Source organism: Chiloscyllium plagiosum, chromosome 15 (genome assembly GCF_004010195.1).
Source record: "Chiloscyllium plagiosum isolate BGI_BamShark_2017 chromosome 15, ASM401019v2, whole genome shotgun sequence".
Classification (NCBI taxonomy): domain Eukaryota; kingdom Metazoa; phylum Chordata; class Chondrichthyes; order Orectolobiformes; family Hemiscylliidae; genus Chiloscyllium; species Chiloscyllium plagiosum.
The window spans coordinates 5556692-5579866 of NC_057724.1; the positions used below are offsets into that span (position 1 = coordinate 5556692).

At 44.2% G+C, this 23175-nt stretch overlaps 1 protein-coding gene across 6 annotated transcripts in view; it reads right to left on the reverse strand.

Annotated features, from left to right (window-relative positions):
- dock11 (dedicator of cytokinesis 11) overlaps positions 1-23175 on the reverse strand; it is a 301498-nt gene that overhangs the window by 74264 nt on the left and 204059 nt on the right. For 5 of the 6 annotated variants that reach the window (XM_043704339.1, XM_043704341.1, XM_043704340.1 and 2 more), the window contains exons 35-43: positions 22513-22630; positions 17231-17297; positions 16622-16669; positions 14289-14431; positions 11731-11846; positions 11422-11556; positions 8309-8491; positions 5771-5884; positions 3012-3227 (exon numbers count right to left, since the gene is read on the reverse strand). In XM_043704339.1, coding sequence (XP_043560274.1) covers positions 3012-3227; positions 5771-5884; positions 8309-8491; positions 11422-11556; positions 11731-11846; positions 14289-14431; positions 16622-16669; positions 17231-17297; positions 22513-22630 — 1140 coding nt within the window. Of the gene's footprint in view, positions 1-3011; positions 3228-5770; positions 5885-8308; positions 8492-11421; positions 11557-11730; positions 11847-14288; positions 14432-14707; positions 16467-16621; positions 16670-17230; positions 17298-22512; positions 22631-23175 lie in introns of those variants that run through there. The other variant, XM_043704344.1, reaches the window with a different exon arrangement.

Here is a 23175-nt window from a genome sequence, read left to right on the forward strand (position 1 = left end):
CTGACAGACACATTTCCTGCATTGCCTACTCTATAAATATACTTGCATTGCCTTTTTGAAGCCTTTTGGTTGTCCTGATGCCACAATGGTGCTATATAGATGCAAATCTCTCCTTCCCTGTGCTTTCACTCTTGCATGATCAGCAGAGATCAAAGGATTTGCATGGTTGACCGGGATCAATTGCCTGGAGGTAAAACTTGAGCATTTAGATGGATTCAGCTTATTCAAAATGATCACCATGGTTACATCAATGGTGTTTTTGTCAACAATAATAAAACAGGATTTTAAATAAAGGTTGAATGATCAGAATGATATTTGGGCACCTGTCGACTGTGCCTAGTCAAATGCTCCAGTTATCAGTTTAATAAGAACCAAACAGAGGCGATAGTAAACGATAGACAGTGTGACATTTACAATTGGATTCAATCAGCATAAAGGGTGAAGTGTCAAGAATGAATTGTACAGTCTGGGATTGTGTTTTCTCAAATATACAAGACTAATGGCTAATCTAACTGAGGTGTTCAAGATGACAAATAGGGAGATGTGCATGCGGTATTGGTGGTTCAGATCAGAGCAAGAAGGGGGAGGGGGAGGGTTTGGAAATATAACTTTAAAATTCGTGCTTTTCAATTCTTTGTTTCTGATTTCCAGTAGCCATAGTTCTTTGTTTTGGTTTTTTTGTGAACTGCCTGACCTCACCTGGGCTTGCAGTTTGACAGGAGCTGAGGACAAGCAATCACAAGCTTCCTGGCAATTAACGTGTAAGTAGCAGTAATAGAAGGGGATACACAAGTCCTTTCAGATACCTATCAACGTTTGGTGTGACGAGACATGAAGCACATGTAGGATTAACAACACCAACATACAGAGAGCTTTAAGAACAATAAAAGTAAGTATGAAATATGCCATTTTAACACTGTTGTACATGTATAATAATTATTACAGTCTGACATATCTACATGGGATCAGTTGGTATAAGATAGATAGACATGCAATAAATAGGTATGCCCATCCTTCACTGACTCTATCCTTCCCCGCCTTGACTTTGATGCATCTATCAGTGGTGATAGGCAGTCCACTAATATTAACTACAAGCCTTTGGTTTCCCACTGTTAACTCAATTATAATTCCTCAAAGCTAATTATGAATAAGGACTCCATTCAATTTTCCCAATCATAGTCATACAGCATGGAAACAGCTTTATGAATCTTGCTGTGTGAACACTGACAGACATATTTCCTGCATTACCTACACTACAAACATATTTGCATTGGCTGTTGAGGCCTTTTGGGAGTGCTGATGTCACAATGGTGCTAGATAGATGCAAATCTCTCAGAGTTTGTGTTTTCAAAAAGGTGACACACTCTTGCATGATCAGCAGAGATCAAAGGATTTGCATGGTTGACCAGGATCAATTACCTGGAGGTAAAACTTGAGCATTTAGATGGATTCAGCTTATTCAAAATGATCACCATGGTTACATCAATAATGTTTTCGTCAGCAGCAATAAAACAGGATTTTAAATAAAGGGTTGAATTGTCAGAATGATATTCAATTCAACTCATCTATGCCGACCAGGTATCCTTAACCAACCTAGTCCCTTTTGCCAGCATTTGGCCTGTATCCCTCTAACCTCTTCCTATTCATATACCCATCCAGGGGCCTTTTAAATGCTGTAATTGTCCCCACCTCTACCATTTCCTCTGGCAGCTCATCCCATACACGCACACCTTGTGTGTGAAAAAGTTGTCCCTCAGGACCCATTTAAATCTTTCCCCTCTCACCTTAAAACTATGCCCTCTAGTTTTTGGACTACCCTAGGGAAAAGACCTTGACTATTCACCTTGTCTATGCCCCTCATGATTTTATAAGGTCACCCCTCAATCTCTGACATTCCAGAGAATAAAGTTCCAGCCTATCCAATTCAGTTGGTCGATCATGCAATTCCTACACCAGCTGAGGTTCCTATGAAGGATATTCTTTCTCAACCTCTTTCCTCGCCCAAGACCCTGAGATGTGGTGACCCTCAGGTCAAACCACCACCAACCATCTCTCCCTAATGAGACAGCAGCCCTATGGTCTGATAAGACTATGGCACCTTTATTATATTTCTCACTTTACCCAGTTCGGGTGAAAGGTCACAGGCCTATAAAGGTGAACTCTGCACCCTTCTCCACAGAAGCTTCCTAACCATAAAGTATTTCTAGCATTTTCTGTTTTTGACTCAAACTTCCAGCATCTGCAGGATTTTGCTTTGGGAGGGGCTTGGATAAGGTAAATAGTCAAGGTCTTTTCTATGGGGTGGGGGAGTTCAAAACTAGAGGGCGTAGGTTTAGGGTGAGAGGGGAAATATATAAAAGGGACCTAAGGGGCAATTTTGTTCATGCAGAGGGAGGTGCATGTATGGAATGAGCTGCCAAAGGAAGTGGTGGAGGCTGGTACAATTGCAGCATTTAAAAGGCATCGGGATGGGTATATAAATAGGAAGGGTTTAGAAGAATATGGGCCATGTGCTGGCAAACGGAACTAGATTAATTTAGGATATCTGGTCAGCATGGATGAGTTGGGCAGAAGGGTCAGTTTCTGTGCTGTGTATCTCTATGACTCTATGGCTTGCCATAGGACTGCAATTTATGTCTCACATTACAAGAATGACTATGGTGCTATTTAAATGCAAGTCTTTGTTCACTCTCGAGATTCCCCTGACCAGGCTGGCATTCACTGCCCATCCTGGAGATGTCCTGATTTAATGCAACTGGGTGACTTGTCCAGGTCACCTTGGAGAGAAGCCAAAAGCCAATGAGATGGTTTGGGACTGGAGTCACAGAGGCCAGATTGACTTAGTTGCTATTTCTTCCCTTTAAAAAATCCCAACAGATTGGCATGGAAAAACACACAAAAAAGTCTGCTTTCCCATTCTAGATTTTCGGAAGTGGAATTCAAGCACTAAAAACAGCATGATGGGGTTCAAACTCTGTCACATGTTCTGTTTAAAGGGGCAGGCCTGTTACCTCAGACAAGTCACCATTTTTCAAATGGATTTTCGCCATGCTGCCAAGCCAGGTCTTCCTGAGCTCAGGAGTGCTGGCATACGACTTGGCTAAACTGTACTGAAGGTCAATCAACATCTCAGGATCCTTCTCGTGCTCCTTCATCTGAGAAGTGGCCATAAGCACAGTGCGAATTCTCTTCGTCAGGTCTTTCACCTCACCTGGGAATGCGGTTGACTGCAACAGAACCAAAGGAGTGGGGTTGTTAATTACTTACAGATTTAAATACAATTTTCCATGGAACTTGGCTTATTATTCATGCATCTCATTAGCAAATATTGACAAAGCACCTTCAAGCTAATAAAACATCCTTAGGTATGTCACAGAAAAGCAAGAAAGCAACTTACATCTGGACAAGGAAGATCAGGCAGCCATTCGGCCCTTCAGACCTGTTCCACCATTCAATAAGATCATAGCCGACCTGACGTGATTTGAACCTCAACTCTACACTCATGCACATCCCAACAATCTTCCATCCCCTTGGTCATCAAGAATCTATCCAAGTCTGCCTTGAAAATACTGAAAGATTCTGCATTATTACCTTTTGAGGAAGGGAATTCCAAAGACTCTCAACCCTCTGAGAGAATAAAAACAAGGTTTTCACTCAGAAGGCCAAGTGCTTGATCAAATGGGCAGGCTTTAAGGAACATGTTAAAGGAATACAGAGGTAGAGTGGTGGAAGGTTTGAGGTGGTGGTTCTGGAGTTTAGGGCTTCGATAGCTGGACACATAGCCGACAGTGATTGGCTGACAGCAGTGACAAATGCTCATGAAGCTAGAATTAGAACCATAGAATCCTTACAGTGTGGAGGCAGGCTCCATCCATTAAGTCCACATTCCCGACCTTCCAAACAGCTTCCCGCCCACACCTACCCTATTCCTGTTACCCAGCATTTACCATGGCTAATCCACCTAGCCTGCACATCATTGGACTGTGGGAGGAAACTGCAGCACCTGGAAAAAACCCACGCAGACACGGGGAGGATGTGCAAACTCCACACAGACAGTCGCCTGAGGATGGAATCAAACCCAGGTCCCTGGCGCTGTGAGGCAGCAGTGCTAACCACTGCGCCACCGTGCCACCCCAATTTGGAGGAGCATAGATATCGTGGAATATCAGAGGTGGAGGCGGTCAGAAGGCTGAGTCCATGGAAGGAGCTGAGCATGAATGTTAAATCAGAGTCATTTCTGGACTGGGGCCCTTTATTCCTGATGAAGGGCTTTTGCTTCGAAGCTCCTTGGATGCTGCCTGAACTGCTGTGCTCTTCCAGCACTACTAATCCAGAATCTGGATTCCAGCATCTGCAGTCATTGTTTTTACCTGTACAGAACAATGAGCTGAGGAACTGACGGGTGAATAGATGTTTAGATACGGACAGCTGACCTCAGATTTGTGGAAGGCAGATGATGGGAAGCTGGCTATGAGAACCCAGGAATAGCCATGTCTGGAACGTAGAGGAGGAGTTTGAGTCTGAAACAGGGACAATATTACAGGCTGTGTCGGACATAACATTCCTCAGGTCATGTCAGAGTACTCACTGATTCACTGGGACAACAGTTGTACTGTGCAGGAAAAGGCTTTGTGGGTCAAACAGAAACTTTCCTTTTCCTAAGTATTTAGATTCTCTGTAAAATAAAAAGCAATAGAATTTGATATATATGCATTCCCAGGATGAGAGCTAGCTCAAATGAATCAAACACCAGCATGGACCTGTTGGACCAAATGACCTGTTTCTCTGCTGTATATCTGATATAATCTTATGCAAGGTCCTTGAGCAGTGCTAAGAAATACTGTTTCCATGTGTAGTAATTGACCAAAAAACATAGAAAATTACAGCACAGGAACAGGCCCTTTGGTGCTCCAAGCCTGCACCGATTCAGATCCGCTATCTAAACCTATCGCCAATTTTCCAAGGGTCTGTATCCCTCTGCTCTCTGCCCATTCATGTATCTGTTTAAATACACCTTAAATGATGCTATCTTGCCCGCCTCTACCACCTCTGCTGGCAACACTTTCCAGGCACCCACCACCCTCTGCGTCGAGTACTTTCCACGCATATCTCCCTTAAACTTTTCCCCTCTCACCTTGAACTCATGACCCCTAGTAATTGAGTCCCCCCACCCCCCCACTCTGGGAAAAAGCTTCTTGCTATCCACCTTGTCTATACCTCTCATGGTTTTGTAGACCTCAATCAAGTCCCCCCTCAACTTCTGTCTTTCTATAAGCTTACAGAAGAATTTTTATTTAGACTAAAACATTAACATGTTTAAAAAGTGTCCTAAACATCACTGCACATTACCAACTTCAGGCATGGAAGAAAAAAAGTTTAAATGGAATCATCTCATACTAAAGGAGAAAGTGAGGACTGCAGATGCTGGAGATCAGAGCTGAAAGTGTGTTGCTGGAAAAGCGCAGCAGGTCAGGCAGCATCCAAGGAGCAGGAGAATCGACGTTTCGGGCACGAGCCCTTCTTCAGGAATATGAGTCTGACCAGGGAGTGGACCAAGTTCACGGCTGAATCTCGTAGATAATTGTGAGAGATCCAATTGATAGGATTGCTGATTATTAACCACGACTACTGATGTTTACTTTGAATTTGTGAGCAACAGCCTGAGGGGATCTTATTCTCACTGAGTGCAGAGGACCTGGAATTGAGGAAATACTCAGTCCCACAGCACACAATACACTGTTACACAGAAAGCAGACAAGCCTACACAAACCTTCAGTGCCTTGTCACTATTGGCAAAGTTATTGATGATGGAGAGAGCATCCTGGAATCTGGAGTCTCCAGTTAGAACCACGTCAGCTATCAACCGGCTCACTGCGATTATAATCTGAAATGCACAAAGGAAGCAATTCATTCATGTATAGAATCGACCACGGATTCAGAAAGATTAAAGAGCATCTCTCTCCAGCTGAAATCCATTGGAAGTTGCTGCTGATATCCCATCCAGCCTGGAAATCTGCTGTCATGTCTGATTGCACCTATTGAACAGTTCTTTCTGCTGTTGTCCCATTGTACCTTCTCAATCTGAGCAAATGGCACGCTATTTCCTGGAGCTCTTTTTGTTCCTTAATCTCAACTACCTCTTCACTTGTCTTGTGGGCCGTTGGATGAGACCAGACAGATTGAGATGAGCTAAGGATAGGTCAGGTGGCACTGCGTTATCCCATTAACAGTGTCCAATGTTAAATTAGTGAGACCCCAGACTAAGATCACGAACCACACATAGACCCCTCAGTTGATTGGGGGGAGCATAGCTTATACTGATGGGTCAATCCTCTGGCTCCCAGGAAGCTGGCAGATCCCAGCTCCCTCAATGACATATAAGGGTGAGCGAGTTGGTTTTAGTGATGTAAATCTGAGGTTGTGGCACCCAGGCATCAACATCCCAGTGCCTGAGCTCCACAAGCGTCAACTGCACCAGCACTCATTGTACCCAGGAAAATCACAGGGTGCGGGTGGGAGAAAGAGCATGGTCAGGCCAGAGAGAGCAAGGCACTAAGAGAAGGTGCTGGGAAGAGCATGAGGGAGGAGAGTGAGCAGGATAGAGACTGAGTGGATAACTGCAAGAGATTGTCGAAGGGCAAAGGTGGGCTAGAGGTCTGTAACTGGCTTCTTTCCGAACAACACCCTGTATACCAACACCCCAAGAACTGCAATGGCCCAAGAAGGTAGCTCACCACCCTTTTCTTTCAAGAGCTAGCCTGGCGAGTGACATCCTGACAACAGATTTAAGAAAAAAAATGACAAAGTGGCTGGGTTCAGCCTGGTGCGAATGAACACTGTCAGGGTCAGGATGGTGGGCTGGAAAGCCAGCATGTAAGTCATTTTGGGGCTGTCGCTTGTCAATTTAGTGATTGCTGTACTGTACTGATCAGTATCAGGAAAGAACGAACTTGTATTTATGAGGTGCTTTACATAGCTTACAACACGACAGCCAATAAAGCAATTATTTGGGGAGGGGAGCGTAGCAGTTATAGCACAGGAAATGCTAGAGCCAACCTGTGTTGCAGTCGGCTCCCTCAAACAACATTTTGTTCATGATTGTGTGATCTGCTTCTAGATTTCAGCAAGATCAGAAATGACTCCAAAATAATGTCATGGGATCTCCCCTATCTAGCCAAGGACATCTCTTTCAAAAGGAAGCATCTCAGGCAGGACAGCGATCCCTTGGTACTGCACTGGTGGGGCAGCTTGGGATCTGCAATACAATGTTCAGGAAGTGGAGTTGAACCGACAACATTTTGACACAGAGTGACCCGCGGCAGCCCGAGTGGATCTTGAGAATCAGAACTGACCTGATTAGTCCACAAAGCAAACAACTCTTTTCACAATGTGGTCAGCTGTTAACAGCTAACCCGAGAATGCAACTTTAAAAAAAAGGTTTTGTGATTTACACATGAAAGAAGTGAAACTATCACTGTATTCTAACAGATGAAAGGCTTAACAGATAATCAATTTTTCAATGTATAATTTCAGTTACATCACACTGTAAATTTTTGCTATAAATTCTGTGTTAGGATCGAGCCCTCCACTATCACCTGATGAAAGAGCGTCACTCCGAAAGCTAGTGTGCTTCCAATTAAACCTGTTGGACTACAACCTGGTGTTGTGTGATTTTTAACTTTGTACACCCCAGTCCAACACCGGCATCTCCAAATCTGTACTGGGAACATTTTCACCCAATCCTGTTTATCAAATATGTAAACAAACGTTGACCACGTCACCGAACAGGGCCAGTTGGCTTCATAGAATCCCTACAGTGTGGAAACAAGCCCTTCGGCCCAACAAGTCCATGTTGATCCTCCGAAGAGTAACTCACCCAAAAACCACTCCCCTACATTTACCCCTGACTGATGCACCTAACCTACAAATCCCTGAAACACTATGGGCAATATAACATGGCCAATTCACCTCATCTGCACATCCTTGAACTGTGGGAGGAAACCAGAGCACCCGGAGGAACAGACACGGGGAGAACGTGCAGACTCCACACAGACCCAGGGCTGGAATCGATCCTGGGTCCCTGGCACTATGAGGCAACTGGCTTGGGTTAGATTTAACAGAAGCAGGAAAAGTGGTTGTGTTTACCTGGTGAGGACTGACACCACTGCATTCAGGTAGCACCACATTCATTCCAAGGGGATGCTTCAAAAGCAGATCATGGGCTGGGGGGAGTTTTGTAACTTGAAATTCGGACCCATGCTGGAGCAAGAGTTCAGCTGTGGGTTTGCGGAGCAGGGGAGGGACTGACCTGAAGGTGGGTTCTCAGAAAGGTCCTCTTCTTCGTGTACTCAAAATTGTTCCTCATCAGCAAGTAAAGGAGGGCAGAGGCCTCGCTGCGAGTGGAGGTGAGCTTAGAGGTGCAACCTTTCAGGATCTCGTAGCAGAAGGTGGAGCAGATACTGTCGCGCCCTTTAAAAAATGTCGCTGGGAACTGGAGGTGGAGAGAGAGAGAGAAAATGGGGAAAAAAAATCAGACCAGAACTCATCTTAGACACACTTCAATACATTCAAAATTGGGTTGTCAACTCTCTGGGAATGCTGTGGAAATTCTTAAAAAAAAATTAACATGAAATCACTGTTACCTGTGAAACTCCAGAGGAAAAATAAACTGTCTGGGTATGAAATGTAATTGAGCTTGTATTTTCTTTAATTTGTTCTTCACAGTAATATTGGCAGTATTGAGAAAAGGAACAAACAATGATGGTTCATCCTATAGGGTAACTGGGAGTGTTGGGAGATTTATCCGGACAACTGTCCAACGGTCAGAGTGTGGGGGGGCGGAGTGCTTTGAGGTGAAGGGATATGTAACATCACTTTCTGAAATAAGCTCAAACAGAGCTGGCAAATTCACCGATCCAATTTGCAGCTTGGGAGCAAAGGAATACAGTATTTCAGCTCCAATCTTGCTCATTCTTCTGCCTCACAAACAGACTTAATGTTTCAAGTGCCGTGACCCTTGACATTAATTCTGTTTTCCTCTCCACTGATGCAGCCAGAGCTGTTGCGGTTTCTCCAGCAATGACTGTGTTTGTTTCAGACTTGCAGCATCCACAGTTTTTGGTTATATTTGATTGCTTTTCTGCTTGATTTAGGATGCCGAGAAGTCTCCCAAAGAGTTCAACATTTGCCTGTTTAGTGACATCGAGGGAAGGGACAACTTCGTCTATTTGTTAACATCCACGGTCCAAGGATTCCTCAACAATCTTTCTGGAAGCACACTGTAGCAATCTCCACAAGAGGAATTGGTATACTCCCAATTCCTCTGCCTCTGCAGGACCAATTCCTCCACAGAACATCCAGATGGCTTCCTTCTTCAAGGACTACAATTGCCCCTCCCTTCCTGTGCACCTCCTCCAGTTCCCACACCTCCGCCCTAGAATCCCACCCCTCTAATTGCAACAAGGACAGATCCCCCTGATCCTCATCTTCCACTCCACTAACCTCCGGATATATCGCATCATCCTCTGCCACATCTACAAACAGACCCCACCACTACAGATTTCTGTCACTCCCCACCCCTATCTACGTTCTGCAGTGACAATTTCCTCGGCGACTCCTTTATTAGGTTCATGCTATCACCCCCTGCAACCATATCAACTCACCCTCCACTCCCAGCACCTGCCCTTGCCACCACAAGAGGTGTAAAACCGACACCCATACCTCTCCACCCCACCATCCACCCCACCTATCCAGGGCCCCAAAGAATTCTTCCACATCCAGAGATTTTCCTGCACACTCAAACACCTCTTCTACTGTATATGTTGCTTTCGATGTGGTCTCCTCTACACTGGGGAGATGGGACTTGCAGAGCATTTCAGAGAACATCTCTGAGACACACGCACTAAACAACCCCATCGCCCTGTGGCTGAACACTTTAATTCCTCCTCCCATTCCGCCAATGACATGTAAGTCCTGGGCCTCCTTCACCGCCAAACTCTAGCCACCCAACACTTGAAGGAAGAACACCTCATCTTCTGCTTCGGCACCCTCCAACCACACTGGATCAATGTTGATTTCACCAGTTTCCTCATCTCTCCTCCCTCCACCTTATCCCAGATCTAACCCTCCAACTCAGCACAGCCCTCTTGAACTGTCATACCTGTCCACCTTCCTGCTCCACCCTCCGCTCTGACCGATCACCATCACCCCCACCTTTATCCACCTATCGCGTTTCCAGCTACCTTCTCCATAGCCCCACCACCCTCCTCCCAATTATCTCTCAGCTCCTTTGGACCTCCCCACATTCCTGATGAAGAATGCTTGAAACATCAACACTCCTGCTCCTTGGATGCTCCCTGATCGGCTGTGCTTTTCCAGCGCCACACACGTTTTCACCCTGATCTCCAGCATCTACAGTCCTCACATTCTCCACAAGAAGAATCTTGTAATAAATCTCACTTTGTTCCACTGGGTGATTCAGATCCTACTATCTCCCCTTGACGCTCCAAGGCTTTATAATCATGAGCCCTCCCCCACCATCATTTGTCCAGAAACGGAACTACACCAACCAAACACAAGCTGCAAATGTGACAACAGACCAGGGGTTGAGAATTCTGAATGAGTAACTCATCCCCGACTCCCCCATAACCAATAAGGGACAAATCGAAAGTCCGATGGTTTCCATTTATCAGGGTACGGTTCAACACCATCCAGGACACAGCAACTGCTTGTTGGCATCCCTTCAACATTCAATCCCTTCACCAATATTCAGTGCCAGCAGTGTGTGCCATCCATTAGATGCATAGCACCAACAACAGATTGTTCACTGTCTGACAAAGGGAAATTCTAGCTTTGTTTAATTGATTACTGTCGCACCTTGTCATGTCCTGATCTTTGAGTGAATGCCCATGCATTTATTTGAACAAGGCCAAAGGGTGCAAATTGTTCAACCGCTCCGTTAAATTGCAAATGAATTGAACCTCAGCTGAACCGACCTACCTTTACCCTACATCTTATGACTCCTTCCCCCAAGAAACAAAAGAAATCACCTCCAGACCCAAAAGTTTCAACTGACCACCAAGTTCGAGGGAAAGTTTAGATAAAAATGTGAATTTTAATTTCCCACTTAAAAAGCCTAGTTATAATATTGAGAGTATATTCTCCTGTTCTGGGGTCCTCTACCAGAGAGAATAGCTTTCTTTGTCTATTCTACTCAAACCTTTTAACATCGCAATTATGTAACCATTAAATGAGCCATTGATAGAAGGAGAATAAAGGAAGCAAAGGTTCTGCTAAAGAAGACTAATATAGTTGAACTTTAAACTTGGTATCATTTAAGACTCTCATTAGTACTGGAGGATGTCTTCACATAATATGTCCAGCTTCCATAAGGCTAGATGGAACAAGGGTGTAAGTCAGTACCTTGCTGATGAAAGCTCGTAAAGATGCAAACGCATGCTTCATGGCTGTTTCCGACTGACCATTGGTTAGCAAGAGAAGAATATCGAATGCCTTCTTCATCAGAGGGTTCTGCCCATCATTTTCTTGAAGTTGGTTCTGAAGGTGTAACAGATTTCAAAACAATGGATACATTTGCAACAAATCAGCCAACCCATTCCCTCCAGCGAGTCAACGAATGTCCAAAAACAGAGCAACATCACGGATTATCCATGACAGAGTAAAGACATGATTCGAAGTTGAAAGAAACTGAGAAAGCAACCTAGCTCTGACCTTGAAATTCTGAGCGAACAACGACACTGTGTCCAAGACCGAGAGAGACACCTCAGTGGCCAAGTTACCTTCCAGCAAGGACTGGTGACTGATGTCAGCTTCTCCGGTTCCAAAATCTGTGGAACGACACAGGGGACAAGAAAGCACTTCAAATCCAAAGGAACAGTCTCCCAACAACCTTAAAATAATGCTTGACTCAGGGTGAATTAAAGTCAAGAGCTTCGTTGTCATAAATTGATAGCTTCACCATATTAGCTCCATACATGCTTGCAGTAAATTTCATAATTAGCTGGCTTTTAACAATCTGTGCTCACATGTCATTAATAAACCTGAATAATAGTGTCCTTTCTCATACCTAAAATAATCTGCAAATTAACAAACTCAAAATTTCACTGGTTGTGCAATCGTACTGAAGGCTCCCCCACCACAACTGGTCCCACGTGCCACCACCACCTTCCACTCACATTCTAGTATGGGTGCTTGACAGAGCGGAACATGTGGAGCATTCAAGACAATTTTGGAACCCAGGAATGAGCTGAGCTTTTTTTTTTGGAGGTATCCAGCAAAACACCAGTGGCAGTCTCACTCAAGAATGAGGTGGGGAAAAGCTGGCAGTACCCTGGTGTGTAGATTAGAGTGGTGCTGGACAAGCACAGTCGCTCAGGCAGGAAATCGACGTTTCGGGCAAAAGCCCTTCATCAGTCCTGATGAAGGGTTTTTGCCTGAAACATCGATTTTCCTGCTCCTCTGATGCTGCCTGACCTGCTGTGTTTTTCCAGCATCATTCTAATCTAGACTCTGATTTCCAGCATCTGCAGTCCTCACTTTTGCCTAATACCCTGGTGTGGCCTCCTTGCAGCATAAACATGAACAAGCCAGTGGCAGGAGCCCTCATGAATAGCCAATCTCTTGTGCCAAAATAGTGTTATTGGCAGAACTCCAGTCTGCCAGACTTGATATCAGTGAGATTTCAGTCTTTAAGCCAATCACTGAAAGAGCAGGAGCTCAAATGTATTTAACTGCCGAAAGATTGTAGGATCTCAGGAGCAAAAAGGAACAATGATAATGGACAGTAAAAGAATTAGACAGATTTTCTCAACCAATATTTAGGACATGAAAGATGTGCCAGTTAGGATAAAAAATAAACTGTAATTTATGCCAAGTTAAAAATATCTGTCTTTAGGATTAAAGATCTGAATCTTGAATTGCGTCAGTCTCCTAGAAAAGATGGTTATTTCAGCAGAGTTACTGTGTTGCCAGGCTCCATATCAGCAGGTAAGTGAGATCACACTGACAAAGGAGGACTTCAGCAACAGATCAAGGATATGTAGATTAGTTTTTCTCAAGGATACTGACTGCCTGATTGTTGGGTTTCATTCAAAGTATTTGGTGCCAATTTTTTTCCCCACTTTGAAGGTTTCTTGGATCACCACTCTCCTTTGCATGTAAAATGTGTTTAATTTCAAGGTACATAGAAACCACTTAACAACGCCATGTTGAATGAACTGTACACATACTTTGCTAGAACAAGTGAGCATTCAACAGAGTCAAGATCTTTTCGTCGAAGGGTCCCGTCCCATCCCGCCCGTCCCATTCCAGATCCACTTTTACATCTCCCTATTTAAAATACATGTTACTTTTATTCCAATTGGTCCATCCATCGCTCCCATCTGCCCCAACCTCCTCCTCCCTGGTTTGATCCAGACGCTGCTCAATGTCAGAAAATGAAATTGACATTGGCTGTCAATTAAAGTGCTGATTTTCCACGTGACACTATGAACATTCCCTAAAGACTGCACTTCTGAAGGCATGTCTAAAACTGATGAAGAGCAATCAACAATAGGGGCAACACAGTGGCTCAGTGGTTAGCACTGCTGCCTCACAGTGCCAGGGACCTGGGTTCAATTCCAGCCTTGGGCATCTGCCTGTGTGGAGTTTGCACATTCTTTCCACGTCTGCATGGGTTTCTTTCAGGTGCTGTGGTTTCCTCCACAATCCAAAGATATGCAGCTTAGGTGAATTGGCCATGCTAAATTGATCATAGTGTTCAGGGGTGTGTAGGTTAGGTGCATTAGTTAGGGGTAAACATTGGGTAGGGGAATTACTCTTCGGAATGTCGGTGTAGGCTTGTTGGGCCGACTTGTTCCCACACTGGAGGGATTCTATATGACAATGGCAGGAGAACACGTAACATCAAGAGAAGCCTCTAAAACAACATGCTCTTGAAACAACCTGCAACCAATTTGCATCTGTCTGTCAATTTACTAAAGGCATAAGGTGATGTTTGTGCACGTGTGTGGGCATGCACCAACAAAAGAGACAGTATATGTGAGAGTTTGCGTGTGTACAACAGTGTATGTAAGAACCTGCATGTGTTTGCTTGCATATGTCTGTATTTGCGTGTTGGCGTGTGCACGTGAGTGTGTATATGAAAGTGTTTACACGCGCACACTTGTGAGTGCTCATGTAAGAGCACACAATATGCGCGCGTGCAGTACGTGTGCACATGTACGTGAGTGTGTGTGTGTGCATATATCAGTCTGTCTGCCAATACTTACTGTGGTTAAGTGTGAATGAGCTGTCCACATGGCCAATCTGCTGAAGTCGGGAGTGCATTCCTCCTGCTCGGCTCCGAATAGCGGGCATAGTCTGGGACCTCCTCTCACTCACAGACAGCTTGGAGCCTGATCCTTCTTGAATCCTTAGATGAAAAATGTAATTAAAAGCTTCTCCATCATTGAGCTCAAAACATCTACTTCAAAAATGTAACAAATCCTTAAAGGATAAAACACATACTGCATGTGCAGCACGGTGGTTCAGCAGTTAGCACTGTTGCCTCACAGCGCCAGGGACTTGTTTCGATTCCATCCTTTGGGCAACTGTCAGTATGGAGTTGGAACTTTCTCTCTGTGTTTGCTCCAGCTTCCTCTCTCAGTCCAAAGATGTGCAGGTAAGATGGATTGTTCTAAAGCTAAATTGTCCCATTAGACCGAGAGATATGTAAGCTAGGTGGATTAGCCGTGGAAAATGCAGGGTTACAGGGAAATGGTAGGAGGGGTGCGTCTGGTTCAGCACGTCAACGTGGACTTGATGGGCCAAATGGCCTGCTTTCACACTACAGGGATTCTATGTCCAATTAGAGACAGCGATTTTACATGTCAAACCACTCAAGCTAAAACTGAACAGGGTAAAACAAAATGTATTGGAAAGAGATGGAGAACTGCAAATCAGCACTGAAATCCATTCACACGACAAATGGAGCTTTGTGGGCTTTCAGTCAAATGTGGCTTGGAGAAGTCAGCAGCACTAAAGAATGATAAAACTTGGAGACTGCACTTTTCCCGACCTCAGGATGCCCAGAATTAACTTCCAGGTTATGAAGTATTTCTGATGTATGGTGGGACCTTTTCTATCCATGCGATGGAGCCGAGGTGGAGGCGGTCAGTACAAGCTGATAGTTTGCCAGGGCAGAGGGGCTGATGTTGGGGTTTGATTTTAGCTCAGGGGTTCACAGCAGTGTTGAAAGAGAAGGGGATGGTATCAATCCATGGGGAAGCATTTATAATAGCAATGAGAACTTTTTCTTATTCTTCCATAGGATGTGGCTATCTCTAGCAGGGCCAGAATTTATTGCCCACACTTCAACTGCCCTGGATCTGAGTGGCGTGCTTGTCATTATAGAGGGCAGTTAAGGATCAGCTCATTGGGCTGGATCTGGAGTTACATGTAAACTAGATAAGGAAAGCACATCTCCTTCCTGAAAGGATATTAGCAATGGCCCTGCTTGAAGGCCCTGAGTGAAAGAGGTGGATGTTTAGAATAATCAACGACCATTGCATGGTCACCATTACAGAGACCAGGTTTAGATTCAGACTTTATGAACTGAATATAAATTCCATGAGATTCTGTAGCAGGATTTGAACCTGTGTCCCCAGAACATTAAACTGGGCCTCCACAGATTGGTCCAGAGACATTACCACCAGGTCATTGTGTCCCCCAAATGGAAAGGAAATTAATGGCTGACATTTCAATGGAAATAAGGTCACAGGAGAAGGAAGGGGGAAATCACGTGAACTCTGGGATGGAATGTAGGCAGGGGAAACAAGAGAAGTCAGAGTTTCAGTGTCAGGTTTGTTCTTAAACCTGTTGGTGTTCATGATCTTCTCATGGTATTTACGGGAGGTAAGGGTGTGGGGGATGGTGAGACAGTGTTAAGGAATAATCAATCATCACAGCTCTCTACAATGAGCCAACAGTCAGGGTAATTACATTGGACGTGTGTCCTCGCAAGGTCTGGTGACGTACTGCAAATCCAGCCAAATGTCAGGCCTCAACTGGGTAAAGGAAATGGACAAGGGAACACTGTATCAGGGTGGGGGAGAGAGAGAGATGTGGGAGGGCAGGGAAGGGAGAGGGAGGGCAATTATGTTAGGGATAGCAAAGGTGGAGGTGAAGCAGTGGGTGGGTGGGGACAAAGTGCAGGTGGGGAATGGAAGGCCAAATCTGCTGCTAGCTTGAAAGCTCAGACAGTAATGAGGAAGGCAGAGTATCACCCTGGGGTGGACATTGAAAGGTCAGGTGTCATGGATGATGAGGGACACAAAAACAGTGGGACAAGACCCTGGCTGTTATCTGGCCCACTAGAACAGAGGCCTTGGGTGTGTAGCCATTATCAATAGTCGAAGTGTTTATGTGGAAGGACAGGTTTAGGGATAATTATTTTCTTTTATCAGCATCTGTCAAAACAACCACACGTTTGAATCAAATGCAATAATTGAGAGGTGTAACAAGCCAACACTTTTTTTTAGCATTAATTTGATCAAACACTGAAATGAACAAACCGTTGACAATCTTGTTTAACCAGTTTGCCTTATCTCACAATGTACCCTACCTCGCAATGTATCGTCTGCCCATGTATCGGAACTGGTGGAGACACACCCTGGGAGGAGAGAACAGGCAAAGTCATACTTCCTGGTTTAATTTGGTCACACCTAACATGCTACTTTCTTGTACCACTTACACAGAGAGTTTAAGGGTTCATATGTTTTAGAAAAAATGGAATTTGTTACTCCAAAAATGTCACAGTGGCACACCTTGGAAACTTATGGATCTCAAGAGGCCTGACATGAAATAATAGGGAAGTAATAATCCTACTGCTCATTAAAAGTGACGTATATGAGCCTAGCTTGAAATCTGAACACACAGTGGTCAACGTAGGAACAGGGGTGAGTCAGTGCAGGACACACTGGAGGATGCCATGACTATGCCAGACTAAGACAGACATCTGCCCACATTGTACTTCAATCCAAACCTGGGGGGGGGAGACTTAGAGTGGATGCGGAGTCTGTTTTTGAGTAGGGAATCATAGCCTTGAGGTTCCTACTCAGAAGTAATCCAATTTATGTGAGTGAGCGCCTTCCATACACGCACGCTGCCCTACCGAGCTCTCTGTCTCACTTGGAACATTGAAATGAAACTAGCTTTTTCGAACAGTACTTACTCCAAAACTGTAAGGTAGTCCAACAGTTCTTGAGAGGACATTTTATTCCAATACACCAACAACGCATCTTCAAATAAAACAAAGGGAGGTTCACAACTCATTGAAATCTGACACAGGGTACTGTATTTTTCATAGGGATGTAAGATTATGGCACCAGCAGTAATATTATAGGAATGGGGTTCAGATCAAGTACAATTATAAACCATAATGATGTCTGTAATGCCTCCACTTTAATTCATTCATTGATGACATTAATGTAAACCTCATGTATATTTCTGGACCAATGTTTTTCATGGATTCAGTCGCAGGCTGCCATATGTTGCCCATCTTTAATTTCCTTCAAATAGCCAGTTAAGCCATTTCTGGGGGAAGTTAACAGTTATTCGCAGCGGGGAGGGATTCTAGTTACATATTGGCTGCACCAGCACAAACAGCGCACTCTCCTTCCCTTCCCTAGCTTTGATCTCTAGTTTCCCTCAGTTCTTATGCCACATATCTGCTTTCTCCTCAAGCAAATCCGACTGTTCTCGGAATACTCCCAGTTTGAGCTCCAGTAAGTGTGGCCTGATGTTGGAGATTTGGGGAAGCCTGGTGGAAGAGCTCTGAAAGTGCACATGACTTGTAGAAATAAGTCCAACATCGGACCCTCGTTCATCAGCGACTGAGCACCAAAATCACCAATAGCAGTGCTTCCAATGTGAGTCAGGTATCCTGAAGTACATGAAAATGAGAACATAGCAACAGCCTGCATTCTTACACTGTCCCTTTGCCTTTCAAAAACTCTGTAATTTAGTCTTTGATGTTAACATTTTCTGCTTTAATCTCTAACTACAGGAATACACTCCACAGTTCATAAGCTTCTGAAAAGTTTCTGAAACTTTCTGTGCTAACCCTCAGGTCAATGACATTTTGTTCTGAACCACTATTGCACCAGGGGCTGTCTACATCTGTCTACTCTCGGCTGCTGCTTCATAAGTGGAAGGCAGTTTCAGAAAATTCCACACTTCAATGGCAACAAAAACAGCTCCATATATGTGCACTCAAGTACAAGCTCAATACTGCAGATGCTGGAAACCTGAACTAAAAACTGGTTCATCAGGACTGAAGAGAGTCCTTGGATTTGAAACACTAACTCTGCTCCTCTCTGTCCACAGATACTGCCAGACCTACTAAGTTTCTCCAGGAATTTCTGTATTCATTCTACATACTTGTCTCTTCCTAGCAGGCCACAGCCTTGTGAATCTGTACTGCCTCAGCTTTCACCTGAGTTTAAAACAATGCATCCAACTGTCATTCCAATGGTTTCTGTCACCTCACAAATGTTAGGTGCAACTTTTACTATCTTGTGAACTGAAAGGGCCCAGTCTCCTTGCTGTTGCATATCCCACATCCTCTCCCCCATTTATGCTTAACATTTTATTAAAGCTAAAATGTATTACTTCACACTGAATTCCAGTTACCGCAATGTGGTTGACTCTTAACTGCCCACCGGGCAATGTTTCAGTTTCATTCTCCCCCCTTACAGCAGTTTTTACAATCAGTCGCGGGAGAACTCGGTGCCTGGTGGCTTTACCGACTTTTAATTCTCGTCACTGACCAAGCTTTGCCTCTTGATTGAAGCCAACCACATTTCCAGCAGCAAAACACACCCTCACTCATGTGAACAATCCAGGACTTAAGCTGCATTCCCAAGTGGGAAGAGCAATCGGGGTGAGAAAAAAAAAATCACAACGTAAAATGGCACTCTCTTTAAACATACTCTATCTTAAGCTATTTTGCATTGTGGCTCTCATCCACCTCCGTCACTGTCAGAGTGTGTAAATTGTGTGTAATTTTCCATTCCAGCATTGCATTTTTGGATTCTACGAATTCAAATTCTTACATTGAAAGTTCATAGCTTAGCCTGGTTAGCTGTTTGGATGATCATATTCTAACCTCCTGTGTTTCCCATCAATGTTCCAAAGTCTACTACTGAGCTGAGCTTCCATTCAATTACTGAAAAATCACAGTTGGTGAGAGCGCTGTTTATTCCAGGAGGCAGCTGGCCGTTGAATTGACTTGCTGTCTCCATGGAAACCAGCTTTTGGACGCCCCCTGGTGTCCAGAGCACGGAGGCTAGAACAGGTAACAGCAGGCCTGTTCACAATGCATTTCATCCAGGGTGGCCCTTTGGACAGCATAGGTGACCCTGTGGCTATGGTCCCACGGCCACGTGGACGTTGAGGTCAGGAATCTTTTCTTTGGGGGTGGGGTTGGGGGGGGGGGGGGGGAGCAGGAGGGAGTGGGTGGTGGTTTGCAGAGAGCCATTGGGACTGCTAACTGCAGAGAACATTATGAATTGAATGTGCTGTAACTGTCGAGACTGTCAAGACCTATCAACAAATACTGACTCATCAAGAATGTTAACAAGTATAAACCTGTTGAGGTCTGTCAAGAACTGTCAACAACTTTCAAAATGTGTTTTTATGAGTAAGAGCGCTTTTCTCAATAGAGCATAATCTGCAATATCAAAATCTAAGGATCAGGACTTTGCTTTCATCCAATGCGCAAGGATACCTGTGGATAATGAATGAACTAGCATGGGTGAAACTAGGCTTCACATTGGCATAGCCTATGAAGGGCCTGAGAGGTGGGTAAATGTTACCATGAAGGCATGGGTTGACCATGAAGAGTGTACGGTGTAGGGAGAGTGAGAGGTTTGGAGGAATGTTTTGGCTTCTCTCCTTTTGGAGTGGTAAGGTACCACTTTAGATCTGGTTGTGCAATGGCTCTGGCGGTGGCAGGGGTATCTTTGGGCTTGTTGAATACATGTTATGAAAAGTGCATAGCTGAAAATATGTTGCTGGAAAAGCGCAGCAGGTCAGGCAGCATCCAAGGAACAGGAGAATCGACGTTTGGGGCATAAGCCCTTCTTCAGGAATGAGGAAAGTGTGTCCAGCAGGCTAAGATAAAAGGTAGGGAGGAGGGACTTGGGGGAGGGATGTGCATAACCTCACTGGCAAAGCTGTCAACAAACAGTGTTAACAAACAAACTATGGAATTAAAAAAAGGATCACGGATTTCAGAGCTCTTGTTCAAACTCGGGCATTATAGGATTTGTGACACAATACTGATTTCCCAAGATGGCTTTCGCAATGTGGTGCTTACATTCTATTACCTAGTACTAGCCTTCTGCCTTCTCCCCATATCCCTGCAAACTATTTCTACCCAAATAATCATCCAATGACTGTCTTGAATGCTTAAATTAAACCTGCTTCCAACATATTTCCAGGTAGTAGATTCCATACATTAATTACTCACTGAGTGACAAAGATTTTTCTTGTATTGTTTTGTTTGCACATCACTTCAAATCGATGCCCTGTCGTTCTCGTTTCTTTTCCAAGCAGAAATCGGTTTACCTTATCTTGTCATCGATCATGATTTTGAAAATCTCAATTAAATCTCCTCTCATCTTCTTCTCTCTGAAAAGATAGCCCCAATTTCTTCAATTGAAGTTTCTCATTCCTGGAACATTGCTTGCAAATCACTTCTGCACACGCAACGCATCCACATCTTTCCTATAATGTGGTTTCCACCACTGTACACAATGCTCCTATTGAAAAGTCAAGAACACTACGCTTTGTTAACTACTCTCTCCACCTGTCCTACTACTTTCAATGATGTAGGCACATACACACCAAGGTCTCTTTGCTTCTGTGGATGCTTTAGGATTGTACCCACCAATTTTACATTGACTTTTATTGTTCCTCTGGCCAAAGTGCATCACCTCACTCTTCTCTGCATTGAGCCTCATCTGCCCACATCGCTCCACTCTTCCAGCTTCTCAATGTCTTTTTGGAATTCTGCACTCTTTACAGTTTACAATTCTTTGAAGGTTAGCGTCATCTGCAAACTTTGAAATTCTCCCTTGCACACCAAGAACCACATCAATAATATAAATCAGGAAAAACGAGAGTCCCAATATCAACCTCTGGAGAACTCCACTACAAATTTTCCTACAGCTCAAAAAACTATCCATTGATTATTACTCTCTTTTTCCTATCACTTAGCCAATTTTGTATCCACACATGGCCACTGTTCATTTACATCATGGCCTACAACCTTCTTCAAAGCTCCATTCTGAGGCATTACATCAAATACCTCTGGAAATCCAAGTATACCATGTCAAAACCATTACCCTCATCAACCCATTCCATTTCCTCTCCAGCAATATTTATTTTCACAAAGGATTAGATGAAGTTTCAATACATTACGTTTTTCTATCCATGAGAATGCATTTTTAAATAATATAGTATAGGCTGATAAACTTTATTCACTGTCAGATATCTCCTGATAAATACTGACGCCGGATAATAGGTGAGATAGTGTGGAGAGGGCAATAGATGACAGAGAGGTTATAGAGGCCCATGGGGACAATCAGTGACATAAGAGGTATGAATGACCAGGGGATGTTGGTACAGGGTCATACATTGGCATGTGAGTATGAGGGGTGAGGGGATGGGTAAATGGGCATAGGTTGGTTCGGAATGGGGGAGGGATTGGGTGCCATGGAGTTTATGAGGGACCAGAGTGATGGATAGCGAGGAATAAATTGAAATAGATGAGTTGAGTGAAGGGAGTGATGGGGGGGGTGAGAGCAGGAGGGATGCTTTTTCTAGTAAAACACTGGTCAATGCTGGAGCCCTAAGATGGCCTTCCCTCAAAGTCTGTCTCAGTGGTCTCGAGCTTCGCTGGGTGTTCCCAGTTCACCTGGCCTGACACCCCATTCCCAGCCCCAAAAAATAAGGAGTGGGCTCATAGAGTCAGGAGTTTGTACACTGCTGACTCTGGGATGAAAACTGGAGCATCTATCCTCACATGCTAGCGCGACTGAGCAGAAATCACCTCATTTGGAAGGACAGTGCCTTTATTAAGAATATTCCGTCCTCCACTCGAGTACAATGACAATAAAACCTAAACCGTAACGTAACATCCATGTGACCTCCTGAAGTAGTGTCAATCACTTGAACATGGATCAGAGAAAATTTAGAAATCTTTTAATCCTTATTGGCTCAGGGTTTCCTCAGCTTCTCTGTCACTCATGGTTGCAGCAAAGGCACCTGAGGGAGGGGAGGAGCTGGGTGGCAGAAACAGGGAAGAATTACTGAGGAAGAGCCCATTTACAAGGTTTCAGCCAACTTCAGGGAAAGCTAGGCTTGACTGTTATAAACTCGATCTGGTTGGTATAAAAGTTGGAAACCAGAACTCCTACAGAACTGATCAAAGAGAGGAATCGGACGCACCTTCTGAGATAGTTTTCACGATGTGAAGGAAGCACATCAGGAGATTCCGGGATTCGTGCTGATCCAGCTTGCTGTACTGGGATATGTTGCTCTCGGTTGAACTCTTTCGTTGGTGAGTCTAAGAGATATGTGCATGAACAAAAGAATACAGGAGCAATCAGATTTACAGCTGCATCCAGAACTGTTCCACATCATCTGCTGGGCATCATCATAGACAAATCCATAATGGTTCCCAAAAAAACAACTCACTGTGCAGGCCAATCACTGACTGGAGCTGTGCTCCATCTTATGAGCCTCATCATTTCTCTCAATCAATGCCCTGGAGCACAATTAACACATCAAATCCCAATTGGTTGAGAGTTCATGCAACCTCTCAGTGTGGCATTTAGCCCATCATCCCTATCTTTGTCTTTGAATGAGCTACCATTCAGTCCTATGTGCTCTCCTTAAGCCTCAATATTTTTCAGCAAGTCAGTCCTATTGTCTCAGTAAGTGGGTTGCCACACCAATAGGACATAGAGGAACACCACAAAGAATACTGATAACTCTTCTACATTTTCATGCTGATGTTTGGTAACTTTTAAAAATGGACATTAAATAGCCAATCTGATCGCATGACCACATTTCCAGAAGCTTCTGAACCCCCTGCACTGTCTAGAGATT